The sequence below is a fragment of the Halyomorpha halys genome, unplaced genomic scaffold, assembly GCF_000696795.3.
Source record: "Halyomorpha halys isolate HHAL.00 unplaced genomic scaffold, Hhal_1.1 Scaffold800.1, whole genome shotgun sequence".
Taxonomy (NCBI): Eukaryota; Metazoa; Arthropoda; class Insecta; order Hemiptera; family Pentatomidae; genus Halyomorpha; species Halyomorpha halys.
The window spans coordinates 165415-180246 of record NW_027109163.1 but is presented as its reverse complement, the minus strand read 5'-3'; the positions used below and the strand labels follow the sequence as shown (position 1 = coordinate 180246).

The following is a 14832-nucleotide window of genomic DNA, read 5'->3' as shown; positions in this document are numbered from 1 at the left end:
TTCTATAAGATTATCCACAGTATAAAACACCACACCATATAACAAACCATTTATAAATAAACTATAAATGGTTTGTTATATGGTGTGGTGTTTTATACTGTGGATAATCTTATAGAAAAAATAAATGTTAATGGTTTTAAAATTTAAATAAAGAGGTTTGAACTTTATATAAAGAAAATGACCTAGGCAGAATAGCCTGCAAATAGAAAATATAAATTAATGTGAGAAGGATTTTTGTATTGAAGATGTCCCTGAAGATGGCTAGAAAGGCCGAAACGTTGGACAAATGAATAAATAAAGTGTTGAGACTGATTTGGATATAAAATTGATTTATTTAATTAATTTATTAGTTAGACTAATACAAAGTTCTTAACTTAATTATAAAATTGGAATATGAATATGAAGAAATTACATTTATATTTACATACACTAGTAACTTACAAATGAACAACATATTCGTGCTGAATTCTATGGCTGACTCGAACTCCCTCATCTTCATTCCATCTCATAGGTTTCCCAGGATCACCACATAAGACCTTGCAGGAGAAATCTTCAGCCATTCGAACATCATAGGGGGTATTAGTTATTCTATCTCCTCGTAACACTTCACCTAAAATATGGAGATATAAGCATTTCTCATTAATTCTGGGATATTCATCTAATCAAAAACCAGTCATCATACCTAGGTTTTCTGATTTATACTCGATACCATTAGCAGGAGTACAGAAAGGTAAATTATAATATTCATAGGGAAGTTGTGTCCTAGTACTAGTTATTTTAACAGCTTTTACTTCTATAGGATCACCTTTCTTAAATTCAACTGGAGCAACTCCAGGCACATAAAAACCATTACACACGCCGTATGTTGAAAAAAATAACACAATATAAAAAGGCTTCATAGTTTTATAGACAACAAAACATGTCACATAATATAATAACAAGTTTAAAAACACGTAATATCTTTGGTGATAACAGTTGTGTGTTACTAAGTACCAACGTTTTCTCAAGAAGTGTTTACAGAATTATTTTTCACATTATTCACTATGACACTAAATATAATTAAAGAAAAAAATAAAGGGCATTTATAGTTTTTGAATAAAAAATTAAAAAGCTACTGTTCACGACGCTATTTACAACTATGAATAAACACTACTAACAAACAAAAATACTAAACGTTATCACAGATATGTCACACTTCTGAAAGCACAAATAATATATATACGAACCACTGTAGTAGTGCCTTATGAATTCAATAGTTATTCCTGAGATTATTTCTGGATATTTTCTTATGCTACAGAAAATAAAACAAAATTCTAATGAATGAGATTTCATTAAAATAAAATTTAATAAAAAATATAGCCAAAATTGAAATAGATAGCATAAGGGTTGATATGGAAATTGGTGAGTTGCGTGTGGCAGCTGATGAATGGAACCAGTGCTTAGTGGAGGTCTCTATGGGGTGGGGTTATTACCGGTAATTATACTAGGTAAATAGTTTTTAAAAATGGATAGCGAGGGAAAAAAAGTTATTGTCTGCGACAATGGTACAGGGGTAGGTGTAATGTTTTCGATGAAATTATTCTCCTTTTACCTAAATATGATAAGTGACTCATAATGAATCATAACCTCTTTTGTCACAGCTATTTCTTAATTTTCAAATCAAGAATTTTTTTCATTAAAACATCTATATTTTAGTTTGTGAAATGTGGATATGCTGGATCAAATTTTCCTGAGCATATATTCCCTTCAATGGTTGGAAGACCTATTATCAGAGCAGTCAACAAAATAGGGGATATTGAAGTGAAGGTAAGTTTCTGTTATTTTAACTGTGCATTTGTTTTATCATATGCAAAAAAAATTAGTGTAGGCTCAGTTGTTCCAAGCTTTCTTAAAAGTTAACTGTAAGTGTTAGATTATTTCTCATTGTTCGATATATAAACTGTTGTAGCGCGGTGTTGCTCATGCTCCTCAGTATTATGTCTGTACCTAAGAGATAAACTATTGTAATTAATATTTTATATACTTTAGTTTATAAAGGTGTTTTTTTTTATATAAATATATATTGATATAATGATGCTTTAATCTTCGTTAATATTGATAATTCAACTTAAAAATGTTTCCTTTCTAAGGCCAGGTACACTTAACTATTTGAATTGTAACATTAATATATGCAATAGTTAACCTCTGTGGTACTGAATTTGTAATGTAAATCAGCAAACTTTTTTAAAGTGTACTTCATTTTCTTATGAAAGTTTTTTTTTTTTAAGTTTTGGTATTTTATACTAATTAATATGTAATTATTGATAATTTCAAATTCAAACACAGTATCATTATATACAATTTAAAATGGATTGTAGGATATTAACGATAATCATTAAATTTATAAACTAAGTTCAATTACTGTAATCAAACTGCAACGTAACTAAACTGTTGTTCAAGATTATAACCTTTGTTGTGTACATATAGAAATTATATATATTAAAAGTGTCATAACTCAAACTCTTTTTTCTTTGAAAATTAATTTTTACTTTAGAAAACTAAACATATAAATTAATCTAAGCTGGACATATATTTATCGTGCTCAAATATTTATTTTATTTATATAATAAAATATAATATTTTTTAATGTATAGTCAGTCATCTTTATTCACTTTTCTAATTTTTTTTAAATAGACCATAAAATCATTACTACTACTCTTAAGTACTTCATGTTTACTTAAGAATAACCTCTGTGCTGTTATCTAGTGCACCTTATTGCAGTCTGAATTAATAATCTTTTGTATTTTCTTTTTTTACTTAAAAAATATCTGAATATTCCTATTTCTTTAGGGTTATCTCAAATTATTTTGTGTTTATCATTATTATTTACCAGTACCAATCACCAATTACCAATTACCAGTACCAACCATCCCAGTAATAATTATCTGTTCTAGTTTCTTATACAGTGGGTAAAAACATAATTTTACAATTAGTTTTTTTGTAAATCTGCTTAGTTAATATATTGTCCATAAGTTAACTGGTTATTATGATAACAAACAATATTCCACATTAGGATTTACTAGTTAAGGCAATTAGAAACCCATACAACCTAATTTACTAGTAAATTTGTTATGCAAAAAAATTATTCATACTGTTTAACAGTTCTCGTAATAACTTCATATCAGATTGTTATCAGCTCACAGATTTCTCATAGTATATAATCTCTTATTTAATGGCTAGCATAAAGTGAACTACATGATCAGAACTGAAAGAAAATTTCACTAAAATTGGTAATTGTAAGTTCTATTTACAAAGATGAAATTATTAAACTTTTTAAACAAGAACTGATATACCAATACATCAGTAGAATATTGTCCCATTCTTCTGTATAATACATAATTAAAAATTGAATATCAAATCAGTGTACAATAAAAAATACTTCAATAGAAAATGTCCAGTCACAGTGCATACAGTATCATACCAAATCATGGGAAATGCACCGAAATCCCTTAAATAAGTGATAATGAACTTTAAGTATTGCATCATAATAAGGTAAAGATATTTTTCTTTAAATCATGAGGAATTGATTCCTTGAAGATTACAGTGCTCTGCTACGAAATATGATAAAGATGACACCAGAGATTATTATAGTTCATCTGGGAGCATGCTTACAAACCCCCATCAATTTTAACAAATTTTATTGTTTTTCATTTAAAAGCAAAATCAGTAATTCTTGGCTAGATGGAAGGAAATTTGTTTAAAAGTAAAAGGTAAAGCTTTCGATCCCATGTATTTGTATGTAGCTATCAATCATAGTGGGATTCATTTCATGTTTAGGAATTGATTGAGTACCAGTGAAGTAGGCTAGCTGTTATCTTTTTATCCTCTCTAGCCAGGTTCTTGGAGTCAATTTCTCACAGTTTGATGAATAATATTTTTATCTTATTATTATGCAATATGTTGTGAAAGTTGATGAACATTTATTTCGGGATATTTGGGTGCTTTTTGTATAATTTCAAGTGATTCACACACTTTGACTGAGCCTTTTCTGTTTTTGGGTTTATTGTTTAAGCTTTTAAATACGTATTGTATGGATCAATGAGGCCATCCAATATTCTACTAATGTACTGATAAATCAATGTTTGTTGAAAAACTTGAAGAATTTCATCTTTATAGATTAAACTCATTTTTTTTTTGTTTAACGATTTGGATTATTTCTTTCATTGCTATACATTTGTGTTTGTATTTAAATCAGTTAAATAAAAGTTATTATTAGGAAAACTTTATGTTTAATGTTTTTTCACGATAAGTTTATAAATTTCTTTGTTAATTTATTCATATGGATTTCCAATTTCTTCCACTTGTAAAAATTAATGTAGAATATTGTTCTATATCATGAAAATTAGTTTATTTAAATGTGATAAGGAGACAGAGCTGTTGGTGATCAAGAATACTATAAACTATTTATCAATAATATTCTTGTTATTTATCCTCCTCAATTTATTCATATTCAATTCTCTGGGTACGAATACTCTGAGACCTTTGAATTCATATTCAATTTCATTCAACTGTGAATACAAATATTTATATTTGTTTTGAAAAGTGTTAATATAAATATTTTTGTATTCATATTCTCAGAAAAACATTGTTTTTAATATATCCATATTCATATTTGCAAATACGAATACTCTGCATTTAAGCCTCATCCAAATTAATTAAATATTCTTCAGATTCATTACTTAAAAATTTTCCAATGGAATGAATGAATATTATCGACAATGTGTGACAAATATAGAGACTAAACAAAATCTCAAATTAAAGCCAAATAAATATTATCAAAGTTCATTACTTAAGATAATATAAAAAAGATTTATATTTATTAAACAAATGGTAAATGTATTATTTAATGTATTTGAAAAAATAAAACATAATGTTAATGACTGAATTATATCTAAATAAAAAAGATATGTTTATATCTCGTTTAAAATAATGCCAACCATACTTAACTATTATAATATATTAAATTGCTATAGATTCAAACAGATGTTTGTTGCACTCGAAACTTGTAGTACACTAATATGTTAATAATAAGTGTACTGATAAAGCTGATTCAGGAAATATCTTGCCAGACAAATGCTTTCTGTAATTAAACTCTTCAAGACAAAGAAATTTACAAATTTTTACATCAGCTAAATAAGGTTTTTGTTGTATTAAATTCTGTAGTATCAAAAGATTCAGGACGGTATACAAGGTCCCCTCAACAACACTAATAAATTACCATCAATTTCAGTTATAAGAAGGTGGGAAGAGAGGGACATATCCCGAAAAGTATGTTGCAGAAGACATCATATCCATTCCAAAGTTCCCTACAAAATGTCACAATCAAATTCAGCCCTCTCTAATTTGTTTTTAATTTTTGAAAAATTGTACTCACCCAAGTCATCCTAACAAGTTTTTTGTTTTTTTTTTCAACTAACCAATGAGTTCTTCCATATCCATCAGTTAACCTTCTGCTGTTTACGAGGTAATAAACGTTGCTGGAAACAAATCCAAGAAAGAAAAAATTGTTAGTTTCTATTGCTATAAAAATTCTTATTTTAGGGTTTCTTTGAGTGCGAATAAAAATTGTTAGTATTTACAGTTATACATAATGCCACTGCCATCCCTTCACTGACATTAGCGTGGGTTTCTTTTAAACTTCAAACCTATTTTTTAAAATTTAGTTTTACCTCCTTATGTTTTTCAACTTTGCTGAGGAAAGAAGGATTATCCTACAGGTTACAAACTTATTCTAAAACCAGATTGGGAAGGCTGAGGTATATTCTGTGAAGCCTCCTTAAAATAAAAGTCAGCCTGTCCAGTTCAGATTCAAATTAGCACTGCTGCTGACTTGAGAATGCCAAATTATCGACTTAACACAATCTTCTATAATGGACTCCATTTTAAAAATTTAAAACTAAAATAATACCAACAAATATATCAACACTCAAAATTCTGATAAATCCTTAAATCATGCATGTTTAAATGGATTCGAAAAAGGTCATTACTTACAGAATCCATCTAAATGTATTTTACTGGAAGATTGCTGATTAACTGTGTGTATGAATAAATAGAATATGCTCCGGGTGTGGTCAAATGAAACTCAAATAGTAATAACTATTTTTATGTGAGCCAACATTTCACCCCACGTTGCAGGGCTTCCTTAGAGCCAAAAAAGATACAAACACTTAACATAAGTAAAAAAGTAAATGGAAAATTACAAGAGTATACAATGAAATCGATTATAGATGTATCCATTTATTAATTGTTAATTATCTACTATAAATGTATTTTAATACCTATAACAATCTAGTTAAAAGAGAATTACATCTTTAAATTTTAAATAATTGCCTGACTAAGATAATAATATTGATTTTAAACCTTTCTATTTCTCTTTACTTAAAACTACCTAAAATATCTAATTATTATACAATACAATAATTATGCAAATCCAAAATATTTAGTGGTTTAAGTTCAAATTTTTCTTATTCTCTTTTTTTGATTCACATATTACTTCTAATGATATAGAAATATCTCTACAAAATATATACATTTATAAATCTGTTTAAATATTATATGAACTCATCTAAAAAGCAATTTAATTCTCTACAAGACCAAATAAATATCATCTATTTTGAACCAGTATTTTCAAAGATGGAACTCCATTTTATATTTACATTAGTTTATGAAATAACAGATATCACTGTATATATATAAAAAAAACAAAAAAAAAACGCCTATGAAGCTGAAATTATTATTTGCTGATCTCCTTTTGCTGAATATGTGCAATAAGACTAGGTTTGGAAATTATCATATTCTAAGTGATTAAAACAAATATTTTTTATAAATGGGAGAGGGTAATTGAAGCCATCATAGGGATAGGATTCCCCTTTAATAATATATAAGGTAACAGACGCCATTAACCTATGACTTAGTTATCACCAAATCTCAAAAATGACAATAGCTATGAAGCTAAACTTTTTATTGGCGGTTTCCCTGAGTGCAAGTAAGGCTGGGTTTGAAAAAAAAAAACTATTTTAAAGAAATATTAGTTTTTTTAATAACTCAACTATACTTCTCATGAAAAATTATAAATGTTCATTTGAAATATAATAAAATTATCCATAATGCAATAATAAAATCACCAGTATTATCAAAAGCATTCAGATCCTTATGTTTTCCCAAAATAAATCTTCTGTGGCATTAAAACTGTTCATCTGAGAGCTGTCTCCATAAGACAAAACAAAATTCATCAGACATCAGAGTTTATCTCTCACTTATAAACTGGGATTTAATGTGTTTGATAGAATTATAAAATTACAAATGGCTTATGAACCTCAATAATATAAAATATACATAAATGAATTGTTAACTACATAAATCAGAAATATAAAAAAAAAAATCTTATATAATGGTGTTGAAATTGAAGTAAACTGACTCTAAACTGAAATTTAATAATAAGATGCACAGTTAGCACCTATTTAAGCTAATATGTTCGAAGCACTTGTACATAGTAGTTAATTGTGTGTTTCTGCTTAAATGATTATCTTTGTATTAAGTTATTTTGTTTATTTTATTTTATTTTGTTTTCCATCTTTTCTAGGTTATTATTTATTATTACAGATAATTTTCATTTACAGGGCTTAACTGTGAGAGTAAGCATTTCCATTCACTTGTAAGACTCCATAAAATCTTTTCTGTAAACCATTAACTGCATGTTAATAAATTTTAATTTTTTTTTTTTTTTTTTGTCTCCTGTTTTATCGCTAGTTTGGATCACAAACGTTAAGCCATTACATTTTTAATATATATGTATACATTTTCCTGTTATCACATTTATTTGTTTTACCTAACAAAGTCTATGATCACGTAGCTTAAGAATTTATTTGATTTTATTTTTTGTTTTATTGTTTTAACAAAACTGACATTATCTTCCATATGCTGTTTACGTCTCTTGGCGACTGGTGCATAGGAATTACCTGTAAGTTATTCTGCACTAAGTTCCAGTGCATGGTCTTGTTTTCATTTGTTTCATAGGTATTTTGTTGAACGGTAAAGTGGTAAAATTTTTATGCTAACTTTTATTTTGCTATGCTCTGTAAACTGTTTAGTTTGTTGTTTTATATAATATTGTTTCATCTGCTTGTTTATGTTAGCTTGCTTTGTGTATTGCACTTCATTGTTGAAGTCATTAGATATTAAGATAATGAATTAGTTTAATCCTTCAGTCATTAATTAGGTTTAAACTTGTTAGCTATGTTTTAATTTTATATTTGGGATTTTTTCTCTCGGTTAAATTATTAAAATAAATTCTCACTAGTTTCACCGGAATAGTTCAGTTCTTTAAAATTTCATGAATTGGGAAGCTGTTATTTTTTTCATATTCTTTTTAGACTAGCATGCATTTGGAAATCCTTAAATCATTTTGATGAGAGATAATGTTTGCTAAATTAAGTGGCTATGTTTGCATAAACCAAAGGTACCTTTTAAAGTAAAAAAAAAAAATGCTTCTTGATTATTTTGAATGCCATATAATTTATTCTTGTACTAAATTAATTGATTAATTTATAATTGATGGATACATATATTTTTAAGGATTTAATGGTAGGAGATGAAGCTAGTAAATTACGTTCTATGCTTGAAGTCAACTACCCAATGGAGAATGGTATCGTCAGGTAATTAAATTTTTATTCCTATAGGAATTAATTTTATATTTATTCTCTAATTGAATTCTATCCCTTATACTGTGAGTCCAAAAAAAGAAGAAGAAAAAATCTTAAATAAAAATTTTATATTATTTGAAAATAAAACAAATCATCTCATCATTCTATAGACAATCAGGCTTTACCATCATTTAATATATAGTACTGTATTGGTACTGTATAAACTGTATACCATATAGTATGTACTATATCGATATTTGACATCTAGAAAGCTATGAGATGTCTCTAGAATGATGCATTGATTTTTTAATAGAACATGCATTGATAAAACTTACAAGATATCACAGCTTAAGTCATGATTTTCTACTCAGAGTTCTGTTATTCTTGAAGTTGTATGAGGAAATTCTATGTGTTCATGTATTTGTTTAAGGAATGCCATTGGATAATTTTTGTAGATAATTATATAAATATATGAAGAGGGTTAATAAAACTTATATTAATCTATTGACTTCTAAAAATTTTAGAATTGTAATTCTTTTCCAAAAGCTTGTTGTGTATTCACCGATTAGTAAATGAACAATCATAAAATATTATAAACCATTGGATATTCCTAATATATTGAGTGGCATCGGTTTATATAAGCACCAATGCTACAGAAGTAAACAAATCATTTCTAGAACAGCTTAATAATTACATATATATAAATCTATTTCAGATGTCTCTAGAATGATCATTGATTTCCTAATTTTATATAGTATAAACATTTTTTCAAACTTAGGTTGAACTACGGTCAACAATTCACACCTCATATAAATCTATAAAAGATGTGATACAGTACATGAATCTGGAGATGAAGATAGTAAATTACATTCTATGCTTGAAGTCAACTACCCTGGAAAATGGTATTATCAGATAATATCTTTGCTGATTGCACCTCCAGCTATCTTCTCATATCAATCTACAGTCAACTTCTGTTTTCCTATTTGCTAATTCAATTTGACCTTCTATGTCAATCTTTAGTGTGAGATACCCTCCACATGTTCCAGCTATGATTGTACCAAAACTAAACAATATTCAAAATATTCGATACATGGCAGATCAATCAAAAGTAAAAAAATAAATCCAATTTTAGAAAATTGTTATAGGGGTCTAATTATTGAATATGTTATCATGTCGATAACTCACTTTTTTTGTTAAAAATATTGATTTGTAACACACGTTTGACAGATAAAAATTAACTTTTAAAATAAACTGAAGGTGTGAAGTTTTAATTTGTTAAAAGTGGCTATATTAATTCTTTTCTGCCTAAGAGTAGATCACATATTTCTGAACCTTAAATTTTTTTTGTTTCCAAAAATTTACAATTCACTAAAAATTGACTCAATCAATTATTGAATTATATATTCATATTTTACTAATGCCAAACCCTAGACATTAATTAAAACTTTACATAGCCACTGCTTTACACACGTCCACCTCATAACAGGAGAGGCCCCTCCAAAATTTACGAAATGTCATGGAAATCTGATTGTCAAACATATCTTTGAAGAATGTAATTACAAAATAACACTGAACCATTTAGGGATACCAACAAATGTTCCAATGGTGCTGAGAAATGATGAATCCGTAATAGAAAGAATAACTAAATTCATCCATAAGACTAACTTAATAATCAGCTTTCAATTATTGTAATCACCTACTTACATTATTTTATTTTTAGAATTAGAATAGCCCATTATCTACTTTTCATCTTCCTCGATCACAGTTAATTTATTTAATTGAACACTATTAAATAAATTATAGTTTGGTCAAATAATATCTTAAACCTCACATTCAATATTTTAAACCAACAACCAATGGGCTTTGATGACCAGACAGTTGAACGCCCTTTCAAAACAAACAACAAATAATTTAAAAATCTCGAAATAATATTTCAAACCAAAATGTAAGTATTATTGATGTATAAATGCACCTCTGGGAAGAATTAGGTTAACTTGTGATAGAATACTCCTAATTTTTTATCAAGGTTTGCAGAATATCATGATAAATGTAATCAAAGATGAAAAAATTTGATCAAAACAAGTGAATGGAAAGGATCGAAAACTAAAACCTATCTGCATATACTAGAAAATCAAAATAATAACTATCATTTCTATATTGTTACAGAAATTGGGATGATATGTGTCATGTGTGGGATTACACTTTCGGCCCTAACAAAATGAATATAAATCCCCAAGATTGTAAAATTCTGCTAACAGAACCTCCTATGAATCCTATCAAGAATCGTGAGAAGATGATAGAGGTATAATATTTTTGTTATTTTCTAATTGAAAAACTTTATTATAGTGTGGACACTTAAAATTGTATTGGAAATTTCTTAGTAGACTGTACATAATTTAAGGAAGAAGGTTCACAAGATGGTCTAAATAAGTTACTCAAACTGCAAAAAATACTATTTAAGTAACTTTTTTTTTTTAGCGCCACCTAGACTATTTTCCTTAAAATAAAATTTTAGCCAACCAAAATAATTGTTGGCTACCACTAATTTTTATGACTTCAAATAATGACTACTAATACTTTTTTAGTTTCGTTTTTAACTTGAAAATCTCATGTTTCCAACAATATAGTGCAGTTCAAATAGCTCAAACATATAACACAGCTAGTGTTCCCCTAGTAGAGTGTTGTGTAGGCGTTCAATGGACCCGCGCCCTTGTGGGTTCCCGGGGGAATTGAAATGCCATTTTATTGAATAAATCAAAAATTGTATCCTTGTGTAGTCTCAACACTTTTCATTTCATCAACAGTCCAACATTTCGGCCATCCTCAAGGACAATCTAAATATTTAACAGCTTATATTATATATTCATTTGCAACATTTATAACAACATTATCACTAATAATATAACATACCTTCAATACAAATTCTCACCTCACATCAAAATTAAAAATTTGTTTTGCAGGCTATTCTGCCCAGGTCAATAATTGTAAATTAAAACCCTATGAAAAAGAGAGTCATATTTATTATTAATAAACTTACCTCAGCTTATGTTTAGTTACCTATTTTTTTTTTAAATTTCATAAATATTTAAAACTTCTAATTTTCAGATTATAATATGACAATATTCACTACCATATAAACAAACTATTTATAACCTTCCACTCACTCAGGTCAGCCTTGTTTTAAATTTAATTTAAATTGCATTTTTGTCTCAATTGGTATTTATTCTAATTCTCAAAATTCATATTAAAATTAATTGTAATTAGTAACAAATTTCTCCGGTATGTTTATAAATTTATTTTGCTTAAAATCTCTGCATAATGTTGGTTTAAATTCCTAGTATCTGTTTTAAAATTAACTGTGTAATTGATGTTCTCTGATATATAAATTGACTCAAGTATTTTTCTTTTGAACATATTGTTTTATTTATGTAAAGTTATGGTGTTATCAAAATCAAAATTATGTTGATTTTTGGCTGCATGCTGTTTTATTGGGATCCTTTTCTTTATTTCTTATATCATTTTTGTATTGATATATTCTGTCCCCCAACATTTGCTTAGTTTCACCTATATAGATAGCTGGACAATTTCAACATGGAATTTTATATTTCAATCCTGATTAACTTTTTATTTCAATTTTGTCCTTTGAATTGCTATAATAATTTTTATTTTTACTGTTAGGTCTATAACATGAGTATTCTTCCACATAATCTATAAATTACCTTTGGATATCTTCTGAATAACCCTTTTATATAATTTAATCCATTATATTTCTTACTAATTGCTTTACTATTTGCTTTTTTATTTTCCATCCTATCTTTGCAAATTTTAAAAATTAATTTTCTGGGGTAAAAATTATCCAAAAATATTTTAAATATCATATTTTTCACTCTATTCAGCCTACAATAGCATCCGTTATTCTTATAGCCTTGTTAACATAATTATTAATTACATTGAATTTCATTTGAAATGGATTGCAAGAATAGTAATTTAATATCAAATTACTACTTGTTTCTTTTTTTTGTCCATTCTGTTATATCCTTTCCTTGCCCTATTACCATCATATCCAAAAATCTTAGTTTTTCTTCCTTTTCCAATTCCATGGTGAACTGTAATCTGCCATGGTGACTATTTAATGCTTCACACAATTTATTTGTATCAACATTTTTCAAATTACAAAAAATATCATCAACATATTTAAACATTAATTTGACTTTGACTATTATTATTATTTTGAAAATACATCATTTATTAAATCATTCATGATTAATCCTGCTATTAATATTGACAAATTTTTGCCCATTGGAACCCCAAATAACTGCCTATATAGTTCCCCATTATACTTAAATATGCCATTTTCACAGCATAATTTTATGCCTTCTAAAATCAAATTTTTATTTTTTATATTTGTATCTAATTTAATTTTCTCCCATTTATCATTTATAATTTCATAAACCCGTTTTAGTGGTATATTTGTAAATAATGAGGCAACATCATAATTTATCATGATTTCATCCTCTTCAATTTTAATTTTATTTAGTTTCTTTTTTGCCTCTATTACATTAATTATATCAATATTTTTATCTTTATAAACATTTTTGAAACTATCTTTAAAAAATTTTGATAAGTTATATAAGGGTCCATTTATACCATTTATAACAGTCACAAGTGTCCATTTCTTTTAAAATGATTTCCAAATCAGTGATCATTATAATAATTTCCCTCCTAATATCCTTGGGATATAATGATCACTGAATTGGATCCATCAGACGTATCCCACCATCAGACGTAATGGTTTGCGGTACCCCATACACGACATCCAGGCAAACATACCCTCCCAGACAGTGTCAGATGTTTGGAGGGTCTCCATTACATCTACTCTATTCTCCTCATCCTAGAATACATTATCTTGAGCAACATGAGAAGGGCCTGTGTCATGGAGCGGGTTCACATATAGACCCCTCAAAAGCCAGTCCGCGACGTTTTGTGAGCCTTTTTGTTGGGCAATTTGAAAGTTATACATTCGCAGCTTTTCTTTCTTGCGTCCGACTTTAGCTGATGATTCTTTAAGGCCTTCTGTCCAAAGTAACGGTTTATGATCAATGCCTTGAGTAACACATCTACCAAATATATACAGGCAAAAATGGTCAACCCCCTAGGCGATGGATAACAGTTTGCGCTCCAACGTGCTATATCTTGACTCAGCATCCGACACCTGTCTGCTGGCAAAAGCCACCAGGCCTATCTCCAATATCTGATTCTTGCAACAAGACCGCCCCAAATGGCCTTTCGCTAGCATTCATTGTCAATCTTATAAATTCATTTAGAAAGTCTGGGAATGCTAGCACCGGGTCAACAATTACAGCTTTCTTGCACCTATGGAAGCTCTCCAAATGTTCCTCGGTAAAGTTAAAGGACCAACCCTTCTTTAAGAGCTGTGTGAGTGGCGAGATTATATCATCTGCATTCGGAAGAAATTTTTGATAATAATTTATCATCCCGAGAAAACTCTTAAGTTCCTTTTGGTTAGCTGGTGGATTTATTCGCACAATGGCTTCTACCCAGGCCAGATCTGGTTTTACTTCTTGTTCGGATACAAGGTGTCCTAAAAATTTTATTTCCTCATGAAAAAAATGTGATTTCTCTTTTGACAACCTTAAACCAAATTCCCGAATATGTTCGAGTACTACCTTAAGGTGGACTATATGCTGCAATGGAGAAGGGCTAAAGACTAAGTAAGGTCATCCATGTATCTTTGGCAATAGTCTTTTCCTAGCCCACAGAGAAACTCATCCATTGATCCCTGTAAAGTAAGTTTTTAAGTCCGAACAGCATTCGTGTGAATTCGTAATGCCTTCTGCCAAATGTAATTGCGGTTTTATCTATATCCTCATCCCACAACATCACTTGATGGTAACCGGATTTGAGATCAAGGGTAGAAAATACGCGAGCCTCCGCTAAATGATCTAGCATATCTTCAAGTCTAGGAAGGGGATACTGTTCCTCTACAGTATTCTTGTTAAGTTTTCTGTAATCAATCACTAGACGATACGAGGGGTCTGCCTGTGAATCCCACTTCTTTTTCTCAACAATCCACAAGGGGCTACTGAATGTTGAGGTGCTCTGATGCTTAATCCCATGGCGAAGAAGTTCG

General features: G+C 28.6%; 2 protein-coding genes across 3 annotated transcripts in view; one reads left to right on the top strand and one right to left on the bottom strand.

The window, feature by feature from the left end:
• TM9SF4 (transmembrane 9 superfamily protein member 4) overlaps window positions 1–1240 on the bottom strand; it is a 22167-nt gene extending 20927 nt beyond the window's left edge. The window contains exons 1-2 of the mRNA XM_014429421.2: window positions 683–1240; window positions 442–610 (exon numbers count right to left, since the gene is read on the bottom strand). Coding sequence (XP_014284907.1) covers window positions 442–610; window positions 683–899 — 386 coding nt within the window. The 5' untranslated portion in view covers window positions 900–1240. The remainder of the gene's footprint in view (window positions 1–441; window positions 611–682) is intronic.
• A 175-nt stretch (window positions 1241–1415) lies between these two features.
• The window catches only part of Arp2 (Actin-related protein 2), a 25018-nt gene continuing 11601 nt past the window's right edge, over window positions 1416–14832 (top strand). The window contains exons 1-5 of one of the 2 annotated variants that reach the window (XM_014429424.3): window positions 1416–1552; window positions 1696–1806; window positions 7659–7673; window positions 8614–8693; window positions 10848–10983. In XM_014429424.3, coding sequence (XP_014284910.1) covers window positions 1505–1552; window positions 1696–1806; window positions 7659–7673; window positions 8614–8693; window positions 10848–10983 — 390 coding nt within the window. In that variant the 5' untranslated portion in view covers window positions 1416–1504. The remainder of the gene's footprint in view (window positions 1553–1695; window positions 1807–7658; window positions 7674–8613; window positions 8694–10847; window positions 10984–14832) is intronic. The other variant, XM_014429426.2, reaches the window with a different exon arrangement.